Source organism: Ostrinia furnacalis, unplaced genomic scaffold (assembly GCF_004193835.3).
Source record: "Ostrinia furnacalis isolate ACB-3 unplaced genomic scaffold, ASM419383v2 OfSCF7348, whole genome shotgun sequence".
Lineage (NCBI taxonomy): Eukaryota > Metazoa > Arthropoda > Insecta > Lepidoptera > Crambidae > Ostrinia > Ostrinia furnacalis.
This window is the reverse complement of record NW_021137587.1, coordinates 656,378-683,138: the sequence shown is the minus strand read 5'-3', so window position 1 is coordinate 683,138 and position 26,761 is coordinate 656,378. Positions and strand designations below refer to the sequence as shown.

Genomic DNA, 26,761 nt, shown 5'->3' with positions numbered 1-26,761 from the left:
GGGATGTTGACACCACTTACATTAATTATATTATTAATTGAAAGAAAGAAAAGACTTTTCATAACTATGAAATCATAATAATCATTAACAGATATTTTAAGAACAATTTAAAAATGTTTCAATTGTATAATATATTTTTGGTGTCAATATACCTATTTAATGAATATGATGATGATAATTTACATGTATAAATTGATACAACTTCAGAGTTTTTATCAATAATCACAGCTACTATCAATATAAATTCTGAAATGTATGTCAAGGCTGGGCGAACTTCGGAATACAATTTTGTCAGTACTAATAAGGTCAATACTTTGATATTAGATGGAGAATCACGTGTATTACATAAGTAAGTATTGCACGTACTTTCGTAATCGTACAAAAACGAATCCGAAGTGCTCCCGGCTGTCCCGGCCTAGTGCGGCATAAGTTAGAAGGTTCATTAACGGTTGGTTTTAATTCAACCACATTAAACAAAAACTAGTGAACATTCTCCAATATTATGACTGAGGAGCGCTACTTTCGTAGTTTATATTTTATTTATACATTTATTGAATTTTCATTAGCTTCAAAATATTTTATGAACACTATATTAACATTGTTAGCTGAAGAATGTAATAATAACATTATTTTAAAAAGGTTAAGAACACGAAAAAGTATTCACATGCTATTATTAAGGAAATAACGAAAATTAAATTTACTTAACCAAATCAGTCCATATTATTAATTAATCGCTACATATGTTTGTATGCATTATTATTTGAATCATTTATTCTACAATAAGTAAGGCGGTCTTACCTAATGACCATATCTTGTGTAGGTACCTATAGCCCAATAGAACAACCATCCACACCATAAAGTTTCTTAAATCGATGGTCACATATTATTTAAAATTCGGAAAAGGGAGGGGCCAAGAGTTGCACACACCATTCTATTCTGCTCTGGAGAGTATTATTACTGCCAACTATATCCATCTTGTTATTATTATAATATAAGTATTTTAGTGTGGAATGACAGAAAATTAATTGGGAGCTAATTTTTATCCTATACCATAAACTGTTTTTTACGTTACCTAAAAAATAACTTGCCAATTAACAAATGGTTCTGTTTGTGACTAAATTAACCAAACTGGAAACTAAAAGTGGAACCAGGGAATCCACTATCCGAATGAAAACCGTAATGCTGTCCGCCACCACGATTGAAGAATGTTTGGAATACAACGTTGGGGTCGATATCTGAAACAAAATTATAATTAAGTATTCTTCTTGGTATTTTATAGTCTGAAGTACTAATTTATTTTATGCTATATGCAACAGATTTACCTAGGATGTTGCCTTGTAGATTAACTAGGAAGAGGCTGTAGACATTTGCATAATGTAGTCTTTCGTTTTACTCATGTAAAACGACATAAATTATTATGGGGCTTTTAATTTAAACTTTGTAATTATCTATAATGTCTAAAAGTACAGATATTGGCATTTGTAAAAAAGGTCTTCAACATGGAGTGTTGGAAATGAAACCCTCTATTTACTAACTGCATGCAGGTTTTAAGTTAACCCATTTTACATCACCCAGCAAAAAATCTGGCTGTCAATGCTGCCAATCAATACAATGCCAGAACGCAGTAATTTGGTAAAAAATGTGCTTACTTCCTTTAAGTATTTTATTTTTATATACTTTCTACAAACATGCCCTCTGTACAGAAAACAGAAAGAAAATGTAAAAATAAAAATATGTTTTTAGTAACAAATTTTATTATGTAGTTCTTGTTTATTCTACTAACTTGTAAATAATCATCATAATCTAGTGAATAGCCACCTTTGAAAAGCGCGATCTCACATTTAACAAAATAAAAATTTCAAGTAGTTTCAACATTATAATCAACATTATACCTATTCAATGTTAGGGTGGAATGATAATAGTTTTAAAGAGATTTTGACTTAGTAATATTTTATAAGCTGTGTTTCCTTTTTCGTGAAGTTTTGCTAGAGCCTCCAGAGTGGTGCGATTGACCTGCCTGGGTTCTTGTTCCAGTTTTGAATCTGGTGTTTCTTGACGCTGAAAGCGGATATTGGTTTGTTCAAAATTATAATTAATATTTTCACATTGAAGTAAATAATTTCTTTAAACGTAACAACAAAATGTTGGATTAGTTTTACCTGCAACTTCAATTTCACTGTGTGAAAACATACGAGATTATTCAGTTCAGTTCAGTACGTTCTGCCATTGTATCATAAACTAACTGGGGTTGAGGTTGAGCTACAAATACCCATCATAGATATCGATGGGAGCTCAACTGGTTAACTACAGTTGGTACGGCCACCTCACCTATCTATGATGGATATCAACAAACACAGAGAAGCCTTTAGTCCTAGCCGTAAGCCGTACGCCTCATCAAAGCTTCACTTCGCATCAAGGAGTGAAGCGGCGCTACTCGTCAACCGATGCCGGGCCGGGAGCGCTGTAAGGAGTAGTTACCCGGCATGCCCGCGCCGTCGTCGTCCAGGTCGTGCCCGTGGTCGTATCGCGCGCGCTTCTTGGGGTCGCTGAGCACCCCGTAGGCTTCGCCAACCTCCTTGAAGCGGCGCTCCTGCTCACGCCGCTCGTTGTCAGACGCGCCCGCGTGTCTGTCCGGGTGATGCACTAATGCGCGCTTCCTGAAATACATAATAAATTATTACAGAGGCTGGTTATACTTAATTACACTGTAATTCGCCCTTGTTACCGTAGATGACAACATAAGCAAAGACAACACAAAATCAAGTGTACAAGATGGATCAATAACCAAGATTTCGTATTACATATTATTGTGATGATCAATGTCCCGGGATTGAAATAAAAGAAAATTTAAATTATTAACAACTATGAAATCATACCTGTAAGCTTTTTTGATGTCATCCTCAGATGCAGTTTTTTCAATGCCAAGAATCTTGTAATAATCCTTGCGTTTAGACTTCTTATGGGCAAGTTTGGCCTCGTGTAGGAGTTGTTTGTTCTCTTTGCTTTTGTCAATCTTGTACAGTTTCTCGTAGTCTTTCACAGCCTCCTCATACTCGCCGAGTTCTGTGTAGCACTTGGCGCGTCTGAGGAGAGCCTTGACGTAATTTTCGTCCAGCTCGAGGGCAGCAGTGCAGGCCTCCGCAGCCTCCTTGATTTGGTTCAGTTTGGCGCATACGGTTGCTTTGTTGAAATACAACTTGGCATTTACAGTCTTGTTATTCTTATCTACAGTCAACGCTTCATTGTAGAGAGTCAAAGCTTGTTGCCATCTACCCATTTTAAATGCTTCGTTTCCTGTGAATTAATTAGGAATAATAAGTAAATTGTGCTAACTATTTCATCAATTATTACCTAGCGCGAAACTTGGTTGGCGAAGGTTTACGGTCTTCCTTACGCATAATTTTTTAATGCATATACAGTATAATTTTTTAATGCATTCCATACAAGTAAATGAAGCATTTTATGACTCTAGAGTGGTAACGCTCAATTCAAACTTAAAACAATTGCTCCCTGTTAGTCTGGTGTTTAATTACGAGGCCAGATGGCCAAAAAAATTTTAATTAAGTTATGTACTACCAACCTTCAGCAAATCATAAAAGGCGTAATATTTACTAGTATGCCGATAATGCGGCGCCAAACATTCTAGATATTACGGATAAATCTATAAAAACTAGAGTTGCCGCGAATAGTGGTTATAGCGAATAGTCGAATACCGATTAATCGCCATTCACTTTGGCGAATAGTCGAATAACTCGACATTACTATTCGACATAAAAACATTAAAATTATTTCTAATTTCTTCTAAGGTTGTGAGAAAAGAAAACAATAAAGTTAATTAAATCTGTTTCATGTTATACCTACAATGTATGTCATACCTACATACTCGTATAATATGTAGTAAATTTTGGGCATGTTTTGAATAATCAACCTACTGAAGAGCACCCCTAGAATGCCACTGCTGAAGAAATCGCCCACTACATCGCATTAGCAAAGGCTGACAGAAAAATAAACCCATATGAATGGTGGACTTTGAGTACCAATAAGAATAGATTTCCTATATTAAGTAAACTTGCTAAACGATACTTAATCACACCAGCAAGCTCTGTTTATTCAGACATACTATTATTTTCCGAGGCAGGTTTAATTTACGAGGAAAAACGAAACCGACTTGCTCCCGAACGTGCAGAAAAAAATGGTTTTTTGCACCACAATCTGCCTCTGTTGGGTTTTAAATATTAATTAAAAAGCCTAACTAATTTAATTTCATGAATATGATAGGCACAGGTACATATTACAAATAATAATTGATATTGTGTATTGTTTTATTAGGGAAAATAATAAAAATATGAATATTTTTAACTCATTAGTTTTTTTGTTCACTAAAAGTTTATTTTAGACGACTATTCGCCGAATGCCGAATAATACTAGCTATTATTCGGTATTCGACGAATATCAAAAAAATGTCGAGTAATGCCGAATACCGAATAATAGCGAGTATTCGCGGCAACTGTAATAAAAACATAATTGTAAATTATTACTTTATACAGTAGAATCCGTTTAGTACGACGCTTATAACAACCAAACGCTTTTTTGATTTGGTTGGTTAATTTGTTGAGGAATTGCTTAAAACATTACTTCTTTAGTATGACGTAATATCATCGGTCCCTTGAGCATAGTTATAATCAGGTTCTACTGTAAGTTCTTTAGGATCTACAGTTCCGATATAAAAAATAATACAAAAAGGTACATTACCTTCTTCTTTCTTCTGTTTGAGAAGTTTCGCTCTTTTATATGTTTCCATAGCTTTTTTGTGGTCAGGCGCCAACCGCAACACTTGTTGGAAATGCTTGAAGGCTTGCTCGTCTTTGTCCTATAAAAAACAATTATGAAATATTAATTTCAATCATCTGGTACACTTGATTGGTCTTCACTGCAGTATTTGGTTGACAAAAAACAATGTAACTTCCTATTACACATCTCAGTATCATTTTGTTGTTTAATTTTGCAATCATTTCTACAGCTCCAAAACAAAAATAAAATTATTTTAGTGATAATCACATGTACATACCTCAAAATAAAGGCATAAACCTCGCACATAAATGGCTTCGGCATCCAGACTATCGAAACGTAAAGAGTCATTGGCGATTTCCTGAGCTTCCTGGCAACGCCCAAGCATTGCCAAACATTCGGCTTTTTTGAGCTTGGCCCTGAAACGTAAAAACGTAATTTTATGTAGACATTGAAACGATTATATCAAACAATGGGCAATAATCATCCACAGTGATTTTATGAGTTTTGATCAAAATATAAACACATGTTCGGAGCCACAGTTATGTGTTATGTGCCATAGTATGTGATTACAAAACAATAACAGTATATGTACTTATAATATGATATGACTTGGTATGATAGTAAGAAATCTTTAGATTTGTTTTTATGCTTAAATATACAGGGTGGAATTTAGTAATGCCTCCTGGAGGGAAAGTACTCTTAATACTGTAGATAGAAAATTTTACTGAAAGAAAACATTCATTTATTTTTAAAAAGAAAGAAAACTGCATTCAAAAATTTTCGAAAATTTATTATAAAGAAATGGTCATTCGTTACTTTATTTATTCATTAGCTTTTTTATTTGTGGCCATAAAATTAACTATTTGTACACTATAGTAAGTGTAGACATTTGAAAACATGGAATCCATAACAAAATAAAATAATTTTGCAAAAATTTCTACTAAAATATCTTTCAACGTCATTCAATCAACTTTATCTTATCACAAGTTCGTACTAACTTTGAGCAAGACGGGCTGTAGTCGAGGCAGCGGTCCATGCAGAAGACGACGCGGCGGTAGTCCGCAGCCTCCATGGCGCGCTGGCCTTCGTCGTGCAGGCGCCTCAGAGACTCCAGCGCGCGGCGCTCGCTCGTCGCGCACTCCGCTCCGCCCAGCTCGCTCGCTCGCGCCACCGCCTGCTCCCCACCAGACAAGTCACCTTGGACAAACGGTGTACGTCACTTTGCATTCTCATAACTCAACGCTATAAAGCGTGTTGTACGTTGTACATCACCATAGCTGGGCACCGTTAATCAAATAGTTAACTTCGTTAATCGTTAAACCGTTAATAAAAAAATTAACTTCGTTAAACGTTAAAACGTTACATTTCGCCAGATTTAACGCAAGTTAACGTTAATCGTTAATCCGTTAACACATGATAATAAAACGAAAAAAATAATTTTGTAGGCAAGGTTCAAATAATTTCGAAAGCTTGTATCGCGCATGGAATTTATTCCTCTTTTATGTTTGCGCCACAAGCTTTCGAAATTACATATTTGAAGCTAGGCTTGCATAAGTACAATTATTTTTTTCGTTTTAGTACAACTGCATTTCAGAATAAAAGCTTGTTTTTAAAAAAGTATTATAATTTTATTTTACACTTTTTAGTAGTATCTCAATCTCAGAGCCTTGGTTCAATTACAATACAATTTAGCACCAAAGTGCTCCAAAAAACAAATCCAGCAAACCCAAACTCGATAAGTTTCCACCGTTTCGTTTAGGAATTCCTATGGCCACCTCGTGACTCCATCATCAGGACCCTGGACATCATTTAGTACTAAAGTGCTCGAAAAGACAAATCCAACGAACCCAAATTCGATGCGATGCCGCCGTTTCATTTAGGAGTTCCTATGGCCACCTCATGACTCCATCATCAGTCCAGTTCAATGTTACTTACCATAACATTGCATTGTCATCGTACTTACATAAGTATACCAATCTCAATCGGTTGAGGAAAACTGGTCTTAAATTCAGTTGCAAGAGTTGTCCCACACATACTAACAAGTCTCGTTAGTGATCTGGTTACAAAAACTGTTGATTTGGGTTCTGGAAGTTCTGGAAGCCCGAACGTACTTGTCAGAACGCTTTTCTAGCGTTTTTCAGCGTGCCTGCTGTATCTTTTTGGTAAATAGTAGGTACTGGATTAACTATTAACGGACTTAGGATTATTTAACGGAAGTTAACGAGTCCGTTAACATTTTTTAAAGTTAACTTAAAAGTTAATCCGTTAATAGAAATGTTAACTTCGTTAATTAACGATTAACGAGTTAATGCCCAGCTATGTACATCACTAGACTTGTGAGAACAAAAAATGTATTAATTTTTAGTAATGAAACTTCTCCGTTTTATCTAAAGTTAGCTGGTAGAGAATCCCACATGGCATTAAATTCGCCTTTTGTACTGTATTTTTTTGAGTGTGCAATAAAGATTTTAAAAAAATAAACCTATGAAGTCTCAGATATTTACATGAGCTTTTATTACAGTCTTTGTAGACAAGAGAAAAATGAGTATGAGTGAACTTACATTTAAAGAAACATAGTTACAAAGTATTACCTAGTGCAATACAACATTTTGCAATACGGATGAATCCCTTGGTATATGTCGGGTCCAATGTGACGGCTTTCTGTGCATCCTCCAATGCCTTTTTGTACTGGCCTAACATCATGTAGCAAGCAGATCTGTTGCCGTAGTATGCAGCATTCTCGGGACAAAGTTTAATTGCTTCATCATACATGGTTAGGGCTCCTTTATAATTTTTGAATTTATATAAATGGTTTCCGCTTTCTTTTTTTTCTTCAGCCAGTCTGTAAAAAGAAAAACAATTTAAGATTATGTGTTGAATTATAAAATGATAATTTATTCACCGTATACAAAACTGCAATAGCACAATACTAAAATAACCTGTTGTCATTTTTATGAATTTACTCAACAAAATTATGTTAAGGGTCATTCCATGACAAATGTTACCGAGGGTTAAAAANTGGAATGACCCTTAATTTGATGTTAATATAATTAATAAATAGGCCTTTCATAACAGTTGAATATTATTAAATAGTAAGTAGACACATCTGTTAAAGACAATTTCCAAAATTCTGTTGTTAGGTTGAAGAAAAAAGAACAATTTCAGTAACAAATGGTTAAGAGTGTGTAGTCACTGATATTACTTTCTAATACTTTCTTACAAGTTGCTAGGTGTATTTATATGAATTTCAGGTAAAAAGATAGACCTACTTTTGGACTATCAACCTTAAACAAAGGCAAAGGTACCTAGAAGTAGAAGTAGGTCAAATGTCAACGAATCTATTCGTTACTCTGAAAAATCGACGAGCATTTATAGAAATACCTATACCAACACATTTTAGATAACATATTTTAATCACTGTTGGTTTACCACATTGCCTGGTATTTTCTGAAAATAACAATGTCGATGGAAAAATAGATGGGATTTTTAGGGTCTTTACCTTTCTGGACTTTTTGGAACTAAATCGTCAATAGTGAGATCCAAATCAGCAACATCAGACTCTGCCATCTTGATGATTTTTATAAAACAAGATATTTTTTTAAATTAAATGAAAAACAGAATCCCTTTATTTTGAAGACTGATTCGTAAAAGAACGAACGAAGAAGGACTGATCTAGGAATGAATGAAGTGAATCAAAAATTCTTCGTGGTTATGTTGGCACCATTGAAATGAATGAAAGAATGAACGGTTTAGTATTGATTAAGTTAGGGCTGTGGTTAGGGCGACTAAAATTATTCAATTGATTTTATACAGTTCAATTGATATTACAATTTTTAGATATACAAATTATTTATGCAGCGCAGATGCATACATTAAAGCCTGACCAGGAACATAAAAACCCTGGCACAGAGGCGCTTCAATTGCATTTGATAGTGCAACACTGAGTACAGTCGTACATGTGTTAAATTAATAGGCTAAATTTATGTATCAGGATTCAGGATTACGGGCTAATTTGATATTTTCATAAATTAACGAAAAATATTATTAAAGATAACCTGGTTTAAATAAATTAAATGAAACCATCAATCGAGCTAGTAGGATTTATTTTATTATTCATCAATAATCAAATTCAGAACATGAATATTCAACTGCAATGTCTGCTCATGAACGCTTCAAACTCGGTACTTCTTTCCCAATTCCATAAAATTCAAAACTTAGAAAGTGACAAAAAACTTTAAAATAGGTAGTTGAAACAGACTACAGCTAATTTTCATAGTGGACTGTACCATACGATAAACATGTCAGTCAATTTGACAACCTTTGTCGGAAACATTATTCAATGAAAATATTGTCCGAACCCTTAGTATTTCTCTTCGACAAATACATTAACACATCGTGAACCACTTTTCTTTCACGACTATAAATATTCAACTGCAATGTCTGCTCATGAACGCTTCAAACTCGGTACTTCTTTCCCAATTCCATAAAATTCAAAACTTAGAAAGTGACAAAAAACTTTAAAATAGGTAGTTGAAACAGACTACAGCTAATTTTCATAGTGGACTGTACCATACGATAAACATGTCAGTCAATTTGACAACCTTTGTCGGAAACATTATTCAATGAAAATATTGTCCGAACCCTTAGTATTTCTCTTCGACAAATACATTAACACATCGTGAACCACTTTTCTTTCACGACTATAAAAATATTTTAGCAATTTAATTCACAAAATCAATTGCACACATTTAAAATAAAGTTTGTTTACACTTTGACAACAATAGACTGACATGCAAGGTGACATGTCAATGAAGTTTTCAGTTACTGTTGCCATTAAAAGAAATTAGTACCATTAGTTTTCCGCAACATGGCGAGGGTTTTTATGTTCCTGGTCAGCAGGCTATACATGCAAAAACAATTAAATCAAGTAAAAAATTGACTAAACCTTAAAGTAGTAGGTTTCATTACTTAGTGGCTCGTATTTCAATGTCACAGAATATTTTAATGTCAGAATGAAGCATGTGAAGTGTTTTCTCGCATTTTAACAGCATTGAACACAAAATAAAACAATCGTCAAAACACTCGTTTTGAATAAAAATATTAATTCCCTAAATAGAAAGCGTAGTGTAAATAAACGTTTTATATTTATTACTATATCTTTGGCTGAAAATACATAATCTGCGTACTAAAGTCAAAATGACAACAACTTGACATTCATTTAATTGACATTGATTGACTGTGACATTTACTGATTTACTTGGGCTTGCTTTGCTGATGTCGGGCCTGATTAAATTTACGATAATATAAATAAGGCTTCCAGTTTTAGTGATTCGACCCTGCTTAAAAATGACAAAATAAGTATATATTAAGTTATAAAAAACAAAAATGGAAGATTCTACTGCACCAATTAGCGATAACATCCACAATGATGATATCGAATGGCAACCACTGGCTCTTACCCTTGTGGAATACCCAAAAGGTACCCTAATTCCTGATAAAATAATGTTATCTTTGATTATAATTTTATAAAGGCGATATTCTTTAATTTTAAAAATTAATTTAAGGTGATTGGATTGGAAAATTCTTTGCTTTTATAAGTCTATCCCCATTTGGAATTGGAGCTGGTTTTGTAGCACTCATATTATTTCGGAGAGACCTTCATACTGTAAGTATATATATTTCAGAGGGTATTCCAATATACCTTAGATATTCTACATATAATCTTTTTTTCAGATTGCATTTTTTTGTGGTACACTAATAAATGAAGCGCTAAATATTGTACTTAAACACTCCATATGTGAAGCAAGACCACTAGCAAGAGGGCATTTGTATAATGAGTATGGGATGCCTTCATCTCATGCACAGTTTGTGTGGTTTTTCAGTGTATATGTATTGTATTTTGTTGTAATTAGGTAAGAAGTTTTTTTTATCTACAGTTACCAAATTTAGTTTTGATGCAAATTTTATTTATACATTTCATTTTTTCTTCTTCTTTTTGCAGGTTACACCATATAAATAATAACAGCATCATATCTGCACTATGGAGAGTTATTATTGTAGGTGGTTGTATGATTCTGGCTCTGCTCGTGTGCATAGGAAGAGTATATCTTCACTATCACACTACTCTTCAAGTGTTCGTGGGGGCCCTTGTTGGCTGCCTATTTGCTACTATTTGGTTTGCCCTAGTACACCGAATATTCACGCCATTGTTCCCACAATTAGTATCTTTGTGAGTATAATTAAGAAAGAAAAAAAAATAATTACATGCATTAATACATCTACAATCTTTATTTGACAAAATCACAATATATTATTTTATTTTCTTTGTTGCAGAAAATTTTGTGAAATGTTGATGATCAGAGATACAACATTGATACCAAATGTCTTGTGGTTTGAATACACTACATCCAGACAAGAAGCAAGAACTCGTGGACGCAAGTTGGCAGCTCTGAAACCGACCCAATGACGGTACGCTTGCATCCGCGTCCCCACGGTGGTGCTTAAGCCCCGTACGTGACGTCTGATTGCCACCTCAGTGGTCACACTGCTAGGTGGCATGTTGTTAATGAAGACGGAATTTGTTCCCTCACTATTTCCATAATGACTAAGAATACTTTACTGTAGCCTTTAAGATTGCACATAAAGATTGTATAAAGTTCTCTAGATTTTCATGTCCTGATGTATATATTTATGCAATAATAGACTTGTGAGACATTCTAGTAATTTAGTGTCAATGTTAAAAGTGAATATGAGTAATTTATCAAGCTATAGTATTTAACAACAAGTTGTTTCTGCAGTTACTTGGTTGTGTGTAATTCTACCTTCATTTTAAGAGAAATGTTAATAAATTATTATCATACCATTAAGCCAATGTAAATGATCCAATTTAATATTTTAATTAATTACTATTAATATACCTGGGTGGATCAACTTTTTTTTGTATATGCTTGCAAAATTTTTACGAAAAATAATAGTCACGTTTCCATTGTTTAATTAGATTATTTAGTAACCTTACATATACTTCTTTAATTTTTCAGGATAGGGCACGATCTTTAAGTAAATTTAAGCCAGATATTAGACTAAAAACAGATATAGGTCACATTCTGCGTCCCCTGGGTTACTGATATTTTAATCAAAGAAAACACATGAAATTGTTAATTTAATTACTTTTATTTTAAGAGATGCACAAAACTAATAGTTATCAGTCTTGAAATGCTTAAAAACTATTAAGGGGTTTTCGGAATAATCCGATATCACGTCTCTGGAGTCACTATTTAAAAAATCAATACAGAACTTTGTCATATTTTTAAAACAAATTATCACAGAATCAAAACAAAAAGTAGGAATACTTCTCCTATAAAATAAAAACATTATTAATAAAAACAATTATGCACAAATGCTGGTTATGGCAGTAGTATGCAAAAATCACCACACTAATAAGGGGACAATTGAGTTTGTCAGAAGACAAAAGTGTGACTCAGGAGACACAACTTACAACTACATAAAAAATTGACTCACTAGCATTAACAAAATACAAGTTTAACTTTTATTACGTGTAACAGTCTTAACAATCTTACTTAACAATATTATTACTTAACAATAATAAAAAGATACATTTAACAGAATGTTTAAGTATTAAAATGACTTGAATTATGAGATCACTAGGTACTATATTATCACATTTCAAAAATATCTATAGCTTTACTAAATTCGTAATATGTTTGATCACGTTTAACTTTAGTTGTGGGTTTCTCAAGAATTTGAACAATATCTCTATAATCTATAAAAGATACGTCTGTCTTGTCTAAACGAAAAAGTTGGGCATGTTTGACATTCCTTAGAAATGTCACGAATATATCACCATCGTCATCAAGGTTATTAACAACACAAGCATATTTGAAAATTTTCCCTTTCGTAGCGTGCACGTTGACAATTAAAAAATCTCCACAGGAAATTTGGCAATTTTCTTTGTTAAGTCCGGAAGTAGATGGTTCTTGGTCATCATCAGAAATGTTAGGCGTATTATATACGATATCATAAATTTTTTTGCCACGTGGCATAGCTAGATCTTTTAGTTTCACCTCCTTTAGAGGAGTTTTGGAACATTTTTTGTAGTTACTCAGAGGAGTATCATCATCAGATGAAACAAGGCTTTCAATTAAAATATTTTCTGTTTCAACAGAAACAGGAATTGTGACTGGACGATACGTTTTAGGTTTAAGACAGAAACAAAAGCCTCTGTCACAAAAGCAGCTTAAATTTCTATATTGCAACTCACCTCGAACTGTAGTGAATACTTGGTGAACATGTAAAGTTCCCATTAAAGGTGTAATATTTTTCGGCAATTGATTCTTAATGCTTTCTATTTCTTGTGAAGAAATTAAAAAAAGTTTGATCTTACTCATATCCTTTACTGCTTCATAAAATTGTTCTGCACACACTATGTCTCGTCCAGTCGCGACAATGTTGTCGGCCGCTCTTTTAAGAAAACCACCAATGCCGTCAGCGGGGCCTTTCCCGTGACCTGCTTCAAAAAATGACCACGTCATTGCCGAAAAACCATAATCGAATGTTTTCGTCGAGCTAAGATAAAAGTTCTGCTTCTGCCTATATTGGCTAAAAGGTCCATCGCTGAAAAAATGCACAGTCTTAATAAGTGGAAAATTATTGCGAATATCAGTCAAAACAGGATGCAGATGGGCCCATATGGCAGCGGGTTGATGGTTTGTTGAGGCTGAAACAGTGCAATACGATTCAATATTGCGTTTATTTTTACCAGGCACATAGACCACAACTGTATGCAATGACACCTGCTGCCTTGATCCTCCGAAATGGTGCGCTTGAATTTCTTGATGGTATTTGCACTCATAATTTTCACTGAAATCTACAACAATCACCGCCTCTTCTTCTTGTAAATTACTTATTGCCAATCTAAAACTTTGGAACTGTATTTTCATGTTATATACATGTTTTTTTAATCGTTTGAATTCTTGATTAAATGACAGCATTAACTCCTTAAGTATTCCTTCTTTCTCTTCCTTAATGTTCTTGAATGTTTTCATTTTGTTTCCCTCCTTCTCATATATTTCCTGTTTTCTGCCCCATTCTTGCCATTTTATCGGTTCAGTATCCCGTGTAACGTCATGCTTAACTTCGTTCTTACCACATTTGTCGCATTTTCCATACATGCAATCTTCCTTATTTATATCACAAACTGTGGACGAAATAAGTACGCTCAAGTCATCGGTGTGAATAACTCTCTTTCTTTTTAGTATCTGTGCCTTCAAAGTAGGGTTAACATGCAATTTGCACAGACACATTTCACGACCATCAACTGATGGCTTGATAACGAAAAAAGGCTTGTTTCTAGTGAAGTAATAATATGAACATCTCGTTTCTGGTTTTTCTTGCTTAAATATTTTATACAAATTTTTCATACTATCCAGAAGGAATCTTATCTGTACTTTTGTTTTATTCTTCGTTAGCGTTTCTTTTTTTCCTGCTGTAGCTCTTGATATGTCATCTCTGAGAAAAAAATGATGCAATAGTTTTCGCAATTTTGTTTGTTTTTCCCTGATTTCTTTAGTAGTTCTTACTTGGCCTTGTAATCCCAAGGATTCTTTAATTATTTCTCTTTTTGCCTGCCCTTCCATGTTATCAAAAATATCTTTAAATAGTTGTTTGTCCCGGTTTTTTGTAACATTTTGGTATCTCTCTTTTATAGCATTACTTAGCTTTTTATATTTGATTTCATGCTGTAGTTTTTGCTCTTCCTTAGGTTTTTTATTTTTTTCAGTTCTTTGGGAACGTTTCTTATATTTTTCGCACTTCTTTGTAAGCTTTTCAATTTGCTCTTTAAGTTTTAAGTTTTCTTTGTACAATTTTGACCGATTAGTTTTCACCTTTTTTCTTCCTTTTTCCTTTTTCGTCGAATCGGGGTTTTGCATTAAAATCTGAGGAACTGGCGAAACATGTGGTGTGTGATTTTGTTCTTGTTCTTGTAAGATAGGAGAACTTGGGGGTGTAACTTCTAAAACTCTCTGCAAATTTTTCTTTTTTTGTCTTAGGTTTCTCTTTCTTAATTTCCATATCACTCTAGCATTATACTTTTCTTTGGGTGTTAAATCATTTACAAGTCTCTTTTTTGCGTGATAATGTTCTCTCTTTTTTTTCTTATACTCTTCGTATTTCTCTTTATTTTGTTTTAATTTTTCTTTATATCGTTTTTGTTTTTCAGCTGGAGTTAATGGCGCCATATTTTCTGTAACAAATGATTATTTACTAAGATTTTTTTTAAATGCAAAATAATAACCTTTGGCAATACGAAAAATTTACAAACTATTTTAGAAGCACACAAGAAATCAAAATTAAACCTTAGTAAGATATTGAATGTACTATTACTAGAATAGGGATGATGACTGGGTGATGAAATCGAAATTATATTTAGTCCGTAAGACACAATAAAAAAAAATTGGATACATTTTTTTTTGCATAATCGAATAATTACAGTATTATATTGAGTTGAAAAGTCGCGTGACGTCACTTTTGAGTAAAAAATCTACTCAAGCGTGACGTAATGCGCCATTTCAACTCGATTTAGCACTTTTATTATTTACTAATTATGAAAGAAAATAAAAAATATTATGAGTCTAATATTTTCTAATTATCTGTCTGACGGACAAATAATTGAAATTTTGTCATCTAGCCTATTCACTTAAAGTACTTTATGGAATAGCAAACTTTATGAGTGTAGTTTATAAGACGAATTTCAGAAAATACAGTAAAAATACAATTTGGTAAATATCTCGCTTAAAAATAATGTGTTAATAACAAAAAAAATGCATGATCTCCTGAGTCACTGCAACTGTCTCTTGGGTCACCCAAAAAGTAAGCAAGGGGACAGGTTACCCAGAAGACATTTAACAGATAAATTGTTTTATCTGCACTATTATGTAACAAATCACACAAATGTATACTAACACGACATATTAGACTACATTTAAATAGTAATTTAGTTCAAAATGAGTAAAAAGTGTAAAATACTTACGAAAATACGAAGTCTCCCAGCGGACCGACAATAAAACCACCCGACCTCAATCGAACTCTCGGACGAACTGGCAGAGTGACTAGAGCATCACGGGGTTCACAAACTCAACCACGTGATACTTAAAACACTTCCTGATTGGTCCGATCAGGCGTGGTGCCATTTATCTACATAACTTGCTAAATATGTTGGGTAAGTCGGGAGACAAAAATATCGCTACTCTATCGGGGACACTCAGTAAAAAGGCAAAAAAAGGTTTAAATTATTAAATATCTTAGACTTTTATTGGTTTATTAAAAACTATGGACTTTTAATTCTACTGACGTACTAAAACATTTATAGTGATAATACATTTTTTTCATAACAAGCTTCAAAACTTATGACGAAGTGGCTATGGGGACAGTAAATTTTTGTATGGGAGTCCAAAATTGTCTACTGGGTAACCAGCTCAAAAAATATAGAATTTGTGAAAATGTATTTTATTATTTACGTAATTTAACTGCCAATGATCTTAATTGCTTTTAACAATTTTATATTAACAGAACGTAATTCAGTTTTCATGTAAAATAAAAAAACACTTCAGGGACAGTAAAAAACAAAAAATAGTTTATTCACCCNATTAATATACCTTTTCAAAATTTTAGGTAAAGGCAAGGTAATTCCATATTGTATTGTAGAGACCTACACGTGTATGTATTTCTTTCTCATAATAATTATGAATGTTTTTATACTGTTTTAGTTACAATAAATGTTTTATGTTATTTATATTTTCTTTTTTTTACAGAAAGCAAAATGGCATTCCAAGTACGTTTTAATATCAGCCACTAACACAAAGAGATAAAGATGAAATAGTAAAACATCTAGGTATGCTTACAATTACAGGCCAGCAAATTCAAACGAATATTCGTTTTACATTGCTAGGTTTGTGGTGTGCACAATCTAGAGAAGTCGACAGCACGTCCACACCTACTTGTGTGTTGCAAAATAATAGTCATGACAATCATTTATAATGATGCCACAGTGTTTAACTTGACGTACACAGCTTTCGTCTGTACAATGTGCAGGTATTTTATTTTAGGTACCTATACTTAAATTCTTAAAACAGTACCCTGGCTAGTACCTACTTTTTAAGGAATCCATTATTACTTTGAAAATAAAAACTATATTATTAGGTATTGAATTTATTTCACGAAAGTTTCTTATTCATTATTTTTCGCCACCTTTTTTTTCTATTTATCAAAAGTCTTCTCCCTGAAATTAAAATAATATAAGTAGGTACTATCGTAAAATTGTGGTGAAAATGTAAAGGGTTAATAAATCATGTGCGTTCCCTTCGAGAGGCCACTGTGGAAAACGAAGGTTTCGTATACATAAAGATTTAGCAGGACCTCTAAAACAAATGTAGCCAGAATGATAAATTTGTAGGTGTTGTAAGTTGGACGCTACAACCTTCCGAATGTGGTCCCTCAGACGAACTATGTCAAATACGAAATTACTGAATCTGACCAAATAAGATGATTTTGATGAATGGTAATATTTAGGAGGTAAATCGTAGGGCTACATACGAAAATAAGAGCTCTGGATAGTTACTGCTAATAAAGAAAATCCAATCAAATGATGGGCCCTCAGTTCTCCAGTGCACAAATTTTACTTTAATGCTACAAATTGGAACTTAAGACTAAGTTTCTTTGGTAAGGTTTTAATTTTAGCAGAAGTAGCCACAATGCTACCCTGAGAGTACAGGGTTTATATATTCTACTAGTACAGAATAAAAGCTCTAGTAAAGTGAGCCCTCGGGCCACACGTTTTAGAAAAAAGTTATCATATTTAGAGACAAGGTGGAAGGTGTAATAATATAAAATAATATTATAAAAAACGTAGTCATTTCGTAGTACAAACTTAAGTATCTGTATGGTGTGTAAATATTTCCTTTCTTGTTATAAAAGTGACTCATTTATGTGTGAACAAAATATTCGTATTAGGGTAACCACACATCAGAAAATTAATGGATAAATAGAAAAAGTGTCCCCTACACAACTTATACCACGATTAAAAAAATTCAAGATAAAGTTGTAATGTTAAATACACTTGAAATCAAATAAATCGCACCTCCCGCGACAAGCACAACCATTTAAAAGCCTAGTTCTAAACTTCGTTTCATTATAGGAAAGGTTTTTACCCCAAAAATGTGTCTTTAGAAGGATCCAGAGTCACTTCTTCAAAAAATAAATATATAAACCCTGTACTCTCAGGGTAGCATTGTGACTACTTCTGCTAAAATTAAAACCTTACCAAAGAAACTTAGTCTTAAGTTCCAATTTGTAGCATTAAAGTAAAATTTGTGCACTGAAGAACTGAGGGCCCATCGTCTGATTGGATTTTCTTTATTTGAAGTAACTATCCAGAGCTCTTATTTTCGTATGTAGCCCTACGATTTACCTCCTAAATATTACCATTCATCAAAATCATCTTATTTGGTCAGATTCAGTAATTTCGTATTTGACATAGTTCATCTGAGGGGCCACATTCGGCAGGTTGTAGCGTCCAACTTACAACACCTACAAATTTATCATTCTGGCTACATTTGTTTTAGAGGTCCTGCTAAATCTTTATGTATACGAAACCTTCGTTTTCCACAGTGGCCTCTCGAAGGGAACGCACATAATAAATCGCCTCTACAGAGATGCAGCTAGATTAATCGCAAATAACAATTGATTAATTCATGAATTAGGTACCAACCTGGATGATTTCTGCCACTATTTGTTTTATAACTGTCAATATATCGTCCGAACTTATGTTTGTCCTTTGTATATTTGTTGTGCTGTTCTGTTTCTCGTTTCTTTTTATCCTACTATGGTTACATATTACGACCTCGTTGTCAGCATCATAATCGCTTGAAAGACCTTTTCAAATAAGCTTTTATAGGGTAATCACCACAGATTCCTAGACTCATGCATCTCACAGTCACTTTATCAGTAGGTATACTTAATTATAGGATAAGTAATAATATTAACTTACTGCCACTAAATAAAGCCGATGTCATTGATGTAAATGAATTACTATTTTCTGTAAGACTTTCCAACCATACCTGAAATTAAAAGTTTTTTATTAATTGCGTCGGAATCAACATCACTCTGACCCGATGGCTTATGTATTGTAGGCGCCAGATTATGTACAAGTACCTACTCATTCTGTGCCAATAGGTCTGCTACCTCGATACAAATCCTAGCGAAAGCGACCCACCATTTATAACCTACCCTCTCTGGTCTGCAAGAGATTCAGATCGCTTCGTAGCGATAAGACCGCATGAATTGACGCGGTTACGCGGTTTCGAACTTTTACTTCTTGTCTGTTTCATGAGGCGTATTTAAATCTTTTTATCTCTCCATCAGGTTGGATAATAATATAAGTGGTAGGTACTTAATACGTTAGGAACTCAGTCAGCTCAGATACCTAAATCCATTTATGTACTTATTGCAGCCAGAACAAGTAGTAAGTCCCCTGAACCCCTTATGGTAAGCTAAATATGCTTGTGTTTGTGCTAAGAGTGTGAACGAGTGGGTTTATCAAAAGTAAATAAGTAGTTGAGAGCGGCGCGGCGCGGCGGCGGGGTTCGAACCTGCGTTTCTTAGATCTGGATTCGGGTCGGCCAGTCCAACACCATTCACCATTCGGGTATTCGTTTAGTATAGTCGGCCGTTTGGTGTAGTGGTTCAGAACGGACTACTATGCCGAGAGGTCCCGGGTTCGATTCCCGGCCGGGCAGAAATTGAAATGATGAATTTTAATTTCTGTGACGGGTCTGGGTGTGACTATGTATAATATTTATGTATTTAAAAAAAAAAGTATATAAGTAGTATATCCGTCAAGCTAGCACCCATAACACAAGCATTAAGTTGCTTACTTTGGGGCTAGCTGGCGCTGTGTGAAATTGTCCAAAGATTTATTTATTTATTATTTTATTATTATTATCGCTAATCGCGGAGGATTACGGTTTATCATCATCATCATTTCAGTCATAGGACGTCCACTACTGAACATAGGCCTCCCCCAATGATTTCCACAATGGCCGGTTGGTGGCGGCCTGCATTCAGCAATCCAGGATTACGGTTATCTTCTTATTATTCTTATGATCTTAGGCATTACAGTTGTTTCTCAATCGAAATAGTTCAGAAGTAATTAGGCCTACCTAACATAATTTCTAAATGATGAAGATTAGCAATCAAGTCCTATCTTTACCTTATCTGGTGGTATCAATCGATCTGCCTTTTTCATAAAAGTAAAGTTGGCTTTTTGACCTAGATCTACCAAATGCTTCGTCACTTCTGTGGTTGACATTGCCTTGTTAAGCATCCCTTGTAATGTGTTAGGATCTTTTTCTAGTAAACCAGGGAACATAATAGCCAGCGGTTTCATTTGAGGGCCATCTTCACAATCTACCTGAGATATTTGAATTTTATTAGCAAATGTAATATTTTAGATAAATGTTCTATAAACTGGGCCTTTCGGCCTGCAAATAAAATTTACGAGTTGTAGTACTTCCTCTTCATCAGATACGTTGGTGGACGAGTTAGCAGGGTCGGAACCCGGTGACTGCAAAATGTCTACCCATTCAGAGTCCTTCGCTGCCAATGGACATAACGGTTCTGCTTTATCTTTCTCCAAGGTTCTATTTGTCTGTTTCTGGAAGTAGGTAAGCATTGTTTTACTTGATCGTATCCTTTGTTCGTTTCAGCCAAAAGACACTACTGGACAAAGGCCTCTCCCATGGATTTCCACAACGACCGGGGTCCTCCGCTGCCCGCATCCTCCGGTTCACCAGATCGTCGGCCCTCCCTAGTGGGTGGCCTGTCCAAACTATGTTTTTCAAAACTTGGTCGCCAGTCTAGAACTTTTCAGCCTCATCATCATCATCATCAGTCATCGGTCATCAGCTCTACGAACTACGTGCCCCGCCCACTGCCACTTAAGTTAGGCAATCTGCGAGCTATGTCGCGGACGGTTACTTTCGTTTTCCTGTGGATCTCCTCATTTCTGATTCGATCACGCAGAGAAACTCCGAGCATAGCACTCTCCTAGTAAAACAGTTTTTAAATTAGTCATTTGTTAGTTACTGGGCGATCCGGATTAGTAGTCGATTGTGTTTTCTGTTTTGGACGTTTATAATTTTTATTTACATTATTACTGCTCATTTTTAAAACATACTTTCGTCAATTTTGTTGTGAGTGTGTAGTGAAAATGTAAACAGATCAATGTGACATTGATGATTACCCTGTCAATATTAATATAGATTAAAATATTTCAATAAACATTACAAACCATACTCAATAATAATAAACTAGAAAAAAAAATTATGAGCTTTAAACGCCAAGGCCAAACCACGCAAATCGTGGATAAACGGTTACCTACATTTTACCTACCTGCCCTAATAACTAGCAAGGTATCAACTTTGCTCAAGCGCGTCTAAGTTTTCACGGTATCCAGTCGTGTTTTCTGGTCCTGGGTTATGACCTTTTGGTCAAATAGACTTTTTCGGAGAGTAGGTATAATGAGAAATCTGTGAAATACCGTGCCCAAGTCAGTTAAGTATATTCAGTATTAAAAATGCATAGCAATTAAAAAACCCATAAACATTAATTCATTTATTTAATGCCGTTTATTTAATAAAAACTTCCATAGAAAGAAAAAAGAACAATATTAGAAGTATTTACCCCTCTATGGTTGTGAACAGCAGTAAAGCCTTCAAATTTGCTGCCAAATGCCACCTGGCAGAAGTGCTGCGGCGGGCACACCAATAAATACTGTGGCATCTTTGAAGGCCCTTATGCTGTTCTGAGCATAATATTCTCTGAAGCTGATTCGCTAAGCCTTCACAATAGTTGCCCAAAAATGTCTTTTGGAAAGCAGAATCATTAAATAATACATTTTTGTTTTCTCAAAATACTTCTTTATCATTGCTCTTTCTACCATCATCACAGGTTAGATAATATCAAGTTTTATTGATATAAACTTTTTAGTCATTAGCTATTTAATTGCCCCTTGTTTAGGAATAGTCATCGTCCTCGTCGTCTTCATGTTTGTTTGCTGAAGGTGGAGGGATGTACGGCGGAGCTGCCCCGTCGGCGCCGACCAGCCCTTGCTGCTGCAGAAGTAACCACTGCTGATGTTCTTGTTTAGCTTGCTCTTCACGCGCCTGAAAATAACAATAGTGCTATTGAAATGGTGCGTTAAAACAAACTACATGGGCCCAGTGCTGGACATACACTTTTCCATATACAAACTTTACTTAGGTACTATAGTAATTAGTTAAATTAGACAAAAATCTACCTATTAATCAATTTATTCAAAGTTTAACTCTTTTACTGGTATGGAGTAAAATATTTTTCATTGGTTTTAAACCATAACTCACTAAAGTTCAAAATATGTTGGCATCATTTCTGCCGTCACCAAAGGCTGATGAATGATTTACTGAGTGTAATGATAATAAAACATACTTTTGCAAATAATTCCTGTTGTTGTCGCAAAAGTTCTTCCTCTGGAATTCCCAAGTTTTCCAGCCTAGTACTTTGTCTTCTCCTTTTGGCAGCTACAGCCTTGCAGTCTTTGAGCACAGCTTCTGCTTCTAATGTGTAATCTGTAAATCCTAGTCTGTCCAATGCTGGAATGTGAAAAATAAAACAATTAATTAGGTAAAGGTGATAGGAACTACTTAGCTGTGTGGTAATAAAATTAGACAATACTAATCATGGATATACAAAGTAAATGCGAGGCTGAGAAGATTGTTCCAGTGTGTGTATGAACAATAAAAATTAAGAAGTGGAGCTTAGCAGAGAAACGGTTTTTGTAAATAAATAAACAAACCAATGTTGTCTTACCAGTCAAAACATGTTCAGCATTGATTGTTTTTTTATTGCTTTGATTACAGACTTCATTAGCCTCAGAACTTAGCAAATGAATAAATTCTGTACAGCAATTCAATATCAGTTCTCGTGACTCAAAAGCCACTCGGACTGAGGGCACCAATTCCTTGATCATTTTGTTTATACTTGCTCTAGGGAGTGTCAGTTCGTCTTCTTCAGAAGGAGGAGGGCATAACTCGCGCTCTGGACTTCCCATAGTTTGGATAATATACTTTTCAGATAATATGTTAGTTGTTCAGTTCGTAAGTCTCAAGAGACAGTAGCTATTTTTACTGAGACTGGAGGAAATTATTTATTTCTGAACAAAAGCAAAAAACCAATCAAGAACCAACCAAATCAAAGCTGTCAATCGATATCTTTTTGACATTGACATTTGACACTGACTGAAACGAAATCATTGATGTTTAAACTATGGACCGGGCTTTACTTATATTTGCCTTTCCTGCAAGCAAAACAAAAAAAAAAATACTGTCACTTCCTGCCCGTCAGTCATTTTGACAAATGTCATTACTGGTAAATGAAATGTAAATACATATCGGTAAAATTTGGTGAAACCTTAACTTTCCTAAATAAAGTAACGTGAATCGTATTCAGAATGGTCTTTTATTTTACCAGCAGTGTGGTTTCACCATCTGTAATTTTATTTATGGGTGCAGATAAACACGAAAGTAAGATCATAGTAGGATTAAAAATAGGTTATGAACAAGTGATTTAGTGTACTCATGTGTTTTTTTTTCCACTAACCGAAGTTTTATTTCAGATGAAGATCTCATTAAGTGGGGCTGGCCAGAAGATGTATGGTTCCATGTCGATAAAGTATCTTCCGCCCATGTTTACCTTCGCTTAGCACCTGTAAGTCTGATCGAGTATCAATATTTAGGTCTGAATTGATTGTACAGTTTTACAATTACCTATGTACTTAATTTATATACCAGTATCGATTTATCTAAGCCGGTATCAGAAATGTGAACAAAAACGAAAACTTCTAACATTTGTAGTTTAGCTATTGTATGGTAGATTTTATTTAGAATGTTCACAAGTTTCTGTAGCGAATATTGAAAAATAAGTTTTATTCCATTTTGTCAACAATCTGTTACAATAAAATTGAATGAAATATTATTTATTTTGTTTTACAGGGTCAAACAATTGATGATATACCAAACTCGGTTCTGGATGATGCGTGCCAGTTGGTAAAGGCTAATTCAATTTTGGGTAACAAAATGAATGATATTGACATTGTTTACACCATGTGGTCAAACCTTAAGAAAACCCCCTCAATGGAGGTAAATTTTTCTTATTATTATAAATTGAAGTATAGGTAGCTTAATTAATTTAACTAAAATAATGTCACTAAAACTGGTTTTTGTTTTAGGTTGGACAAGTAGCATTTCACAAAGATAAAGATGTGAGGAAAGTCAGAGTGGCTAAAAGAAATAATGAGATAGTTAATAGACTTAATAAGACTAAAAAGGAAGCATTCCCAGATTTAAGGCAAGAGAGAGAAAATAGAGACAGGGAAGAAAGAGAAGACAAGAAAAAGGTAATGAGAGAGAAGAAAGAAAAAGAAAAGGAAGAAGAGAAAAGAAAGAAAGAAGAAGCAGAGCTTAGAAGTTATTCTACTTTGATGAAATCTGAAAATATGACTACTAATTATGATGGCAATGATTCTGATGATTTTATGTAAAAACCAATCCAATACCTAATATAAAACATTTCTGTTCCCTATTCAGCCTTGTTAATACAATTATGTGATTTAAAACAGCAATATTACCTCTTATACTGTTTTTTTAGGATTATGTATTAGCAAAAAAGTAACTATTTAACTTGCAATTTCATTTATTCCTTATTAATTTGTATTCCAACAGAACTTAATGAATCTATTATCCAAGGGGGAATTTCAGTATCACTGTACAGTTCATTCACAAAGTTATTTACAAATTGAGGAAATGTTCCCTTTTCAATGTTTTGCCTCATAGTTTGCATAAGCCGCATCTGCAATATTGAAAGAGAATTATTAGATTGGTAATGTTTTGTTATAACAATTGAAAGTTATTTTAGTCTAGTATTATGAATAAAACTACCTGAAATGCTAGATTGTGGACAGAAATGAGATGACAGGCTACAGTTTCCACTGTAACAATTGAGTGTAGGTATGCTCTTGTGTAAGTTTTACAAGTGGAGCATGAACAGTCCTTGTCAATTGGATTCAAGTCAGTTTCATACTGTTTTTGCCTCAAGTTCAGCTGTCCTGTGCTTATAAGAGCACACCCAAATCTCTGAAAAGGGAAATTTTGATGACTCATAAATAAGTAACACAGTGTTGTATAGTGTGAAAGTATTCAATATTTACTCACAGCAGTACGAGTAGGGTATACACAGTCAAACATATCCACTCCAAGTGCAACACAAATTACAAGGTCAATGGCCAACCCCACACCCATTAAATAACGTGGTCTTTTGGAGTCTAAAATGCCTGTACTTAGGCTAACCATAGGCCAAAATTGATCTTTTGCTTCGCCACCACTAGGAATAAACAATAAGACTGTAAACTTACTTTTAAAGATTTGTTAAACTTACTATAAAACTATTTGGAATAATAACCTTAATCCTCCAATAGCAAATCCATTCACATTCTTGGACATGTGGTCTCTAGCACTTTTCTCTCTCAGTTCACTATTTAGTAAACCTTGTACAATTGGGAAAATACTTTGCTCAGATGGTCTCTTATGAGCTTTTAAACAACGATCCAACCACCGGCTTGTTCTTTCAGTGGCCTCTTTAATGCGATCATAGTCTTGGAATGTAGTTCTTACCACATCATCCAGTTGCATAATGATGTCTGCACCTGAAAGAAAAAAAAAAGTGTTAAGATTGAAAGGACTTTCCATATAAGCCCTCTAATCAATCCATTATAAGTTGTTATTAAAAGAAAGAAAGAAAGAAAGAAAGACACATTTATTACAATGGACATCACACAAATACAGGCAATTACATAGACATGACAGTGGCACATAATAATGGAAGAAGAAAAAATAAAAACAAGAGTAAACTGAGCAGTGCCACCCATCCACCAACAAGATGCCCACTGCAACGGGACTCCACTCAGCATATGCCGTGGCCCATGGTGACGAAGACCACGGCGCTGGTTTTCAGTGTGCCCCATATTAGCTTTACATACCTATACAATTTTGGATTTCAATGGATTTTTCAGGAGTCAACATTATTTCAGAATTGTCATAGGGTGATCTGAACTTAACTCCTTCTTCAGTTATCTCTGCTAACTTTAGTAGTGACACCATTTGAAATCCTCCTGAATCAGTCAACAGAGCTCTATTCCACGACATGAATTTATGAAGGCCACCAGCTTTTTCCAATATTTCAGTTCCAGGACGATTTCCCAAGTGGTAAGTGTTACCTAATATTATTTCACAATCTAAATTTTCAAGTTGTTCAGGTAAAAGCCCTTTCATAGTACCCTAGAAACATTGTTAAGTAAATATTATTTTCTGACTGCAACAGATTTGATTATAAATTGTGAATTTGTGACATTTGGTCGTACCTGAGTTCCAACTGGCATAAATACTGGAGTCTTAACATTATAGTGTGGTAATTGCATAAGTCCAGCCCGTGCACGCGATGTTTTGCACTCTGCTTGGACATGAAATGTAAGAGCTTTTGATTTGGATCCCATTTTAAAACCACGAATAATCGCGCTTCGTGCAATCTGTAAAGACGGTTAGTGTTTAATAATTAGAATATGATTAGGTTTTTCTTGTTACTAGTAATAATAATTGTTTATTTCAATTGAAGCAATTAAGTGTACCTATTTATATACTTGATTAAAATCGACGAAATCAAAATATTTTGAGTTTATTTGGATTAACCAACAGACGACAACAAGCAAACAAAAACTGACACTGACAGTGAATATTTTTTTTGCGGATTTTTTTCTTTTGAAAAGGAATTAAGCAATACAGCCAAGTCTTCAGCGCCCCGATTGCGCTAA

The 26,761-nt window shown here is 34.3% G+C and overlaps 7 protein-coding genes and 1 long non-coding RNA gene across 9 annotated transcripts; 2 read left to right on the top strand and 6 right to left on the bottom strand.

Moving 5' to 3' along the window:
• Window positions 1-301: 301 nt before the first annotated feature.
• On the bottom strand, window positions 302-8,459 carry Tpr2 (Tetratricopeptide repeat protein 2). The gene is made up of 8 exons (XM_028320085.1): window positions 8,291-8,459; window positions 7,383-7,633; window positions 5,790-5,988; window positions 5,069-5,207; window positions 4,753-4,870; window positions 2,877-3,294; window positions 2,479-2,657; window positions 302-1,235 (listed from the first exon to the last, which is right to left on the bottom strand). Exons 1-8 carry the CDS (start codon window positions 8,356-8,358, stop codon window positions 1,120-1,122), a joined length of 1,488 nt encoding a protein of 495 aa, XP_028175886.1. The 5' UTR covers window positions 8,359-8,459; the 3' UTR covers window positions 302-1,119.
• Window positions 8,460-10,023: 1,564 nt separating this feature from the next.
• Window positions 10,024-11,581, top strand: LOC114364104 (dolichyldiphosphatase 1). Its single transcript, XM_028320109.1, has 5 exons — window positions 10,024-10,270; window positions 10,356-10,456; window positions 10,525-10,703; window positions 10,793-11,020; window positions 11,125-11,581. The coding sequence occupies exons 1-5, from the start codon at window positions 10,177-10,179 to the stop codon at window positions 11,255-11,257; spliced, it is 735 nt and encodes a 244-aa protein (XP_028175910.1). The 5' UTR covers window positions 10,024-10,176; the 3' UTR covers window positions 11,258-11,581.
• Window positions 11,582-11,595: 14 nt separating this feature from the next.
• Window positions 11,596-16,592, bottom strand: LOC114364105 (uncharacterized). The gene is made up of 2 exons (XR_003656825.1): window positions 16,464-16,592; window positions 11,596-11,708 (listed from the first exon to the last, which is right to left on the bottom strand). It is a non-coding gene; the product is annotated as an uncharacterized LOC114364105 (long non-coding RNA).
• Window positions 11,743-16,359, bottom strand: LOC114364103 (uncharacterized). The gene is made up of 2 exons (XM_028320107.1): window positions 15,839-16,359; window positions 11,743-15,052 (listed from the first exon to the last, which is right to left on the bottom strand). The coding sequence occupies exon 2, from the start codon at window positions 15,045-15,047 to the stop codon at window positions 12,468-12,470; it is 2,580 nt and encodes an 859-aa protein (XP_028175908.1). The 5' UTR covers window positions 15,048-15,052; window positions 15,839-16,359; the 3' UTR covers window positions 11,743-12,467.
• Window positions 16,593-18,511: 1,919 nt separating the features above from the next.
• LOC114364125 (uncharacterized) lies at window positions 18,512-21,049 on the bottom strand. 2 transcript variants are annotated; one of them, XM_028320132.1, is made up of 5 exons: window positions 20,950-21,049; window positions 20,375-20,518; window positions 20,075-20,275; window positions 18,854-18,923; window positions 18,512-18,738 (listed from the first exon to the last, which is right to left on the bottom strand). In XM_028320132.1, the coding sequence occupies exons 1-5, from the start codon at window positions 21,025-21,027 to the stop codon at window positions 18,563-18,565; spliced, it is 669 nt and encodes a 222-aa protein (XP_028175933.1). In that variant the 5' UTR covers window positions 21,028-21,049; the 3' UTR covers window positions 18,512-18,562. The 2 variants fall into 2 exon arrangements, with proteins under 2 accessions (XP_028175933.1, XP_028175934.1); XM_028320133.1 differs by having other exon boundaries at window positions 18,624-18,728.
• A 755-nt stretch (window positions 21,050-21,804) lies between these two features.
• NC2beta (negative cofactor 2beta) lies at window positions 21,805-23,109 on the bottom strand. The gene is made up of 3 exons (XM_028320089.1): window positions 22,711-23,109; window positions 22,330-22,493; window positions 21,805-22,028 (listed from the first exon to the last, which is right to left on the bottom strand). The coding sequence occupies exons 1-3, from the start codon at window positions 22,949-22,951 to the stop codon at window positions 21,879-21,881; spliced, it is 555 nt and encodes a 184-aa protein (XP_028175890.1). The 5' UTR covers window positions 22,952-23,109; the 3' UTR covers window positions 21,805-21,878.
• Window positions 23,110-23,258: 149 nt separating this feature from the next.
• ccdc25 (coiled-coil domain containing 25 protein) lies at window positions 23,259-24,480 on the top strand. The gene is made up of 4 exons (XM_028320117.1): window positions 23,259-23,423; window positions 23,516-23,607; window positions 23,892-24,038; window positions 24,128-24,480. Exons 1-4 carry the CDS (start codon window positions 23,351-23,353, stop codon window positions 24,437-24,439), a joined length of 624 nt encoding a protein of 207 aa, XP_028175918.1. The 5' UTR covers window positions 23,259-23,350; the 3' UTR covers window positions 24,440-24,480.
• On the bottom strand, window positions 24,375-26,661 carry Tgt (tRNA-guanine transglycosylase). The gene is made up of 7 exons (XM_028320115.1): window positions 26,579-26,661; window positions 26,315-26,479; window positions 25,934-26,231; window positions 25,357-25,600; window positions 25,110-25,278; window positions 24,837-25,031; window positions 24,375-24,747 (listed from the first exon to the last, which is right to left on the bottom strand). Exons 2-7 carry the CDS (start codon window positions 26,444-26,446, stop codon window positions 24,592-24,594), a joined length of 1,194 nt encoding a protein of 397 aa, XP_028175916.1. The 5' UTR covers window positions 26,447-26,479; window positions 26,579-26,661; the 3' UTR covers window positions 24,375-24,591.
• Between the last annotated feature and the right edge of the window lie 100 nt (window positions 26,662-26,761).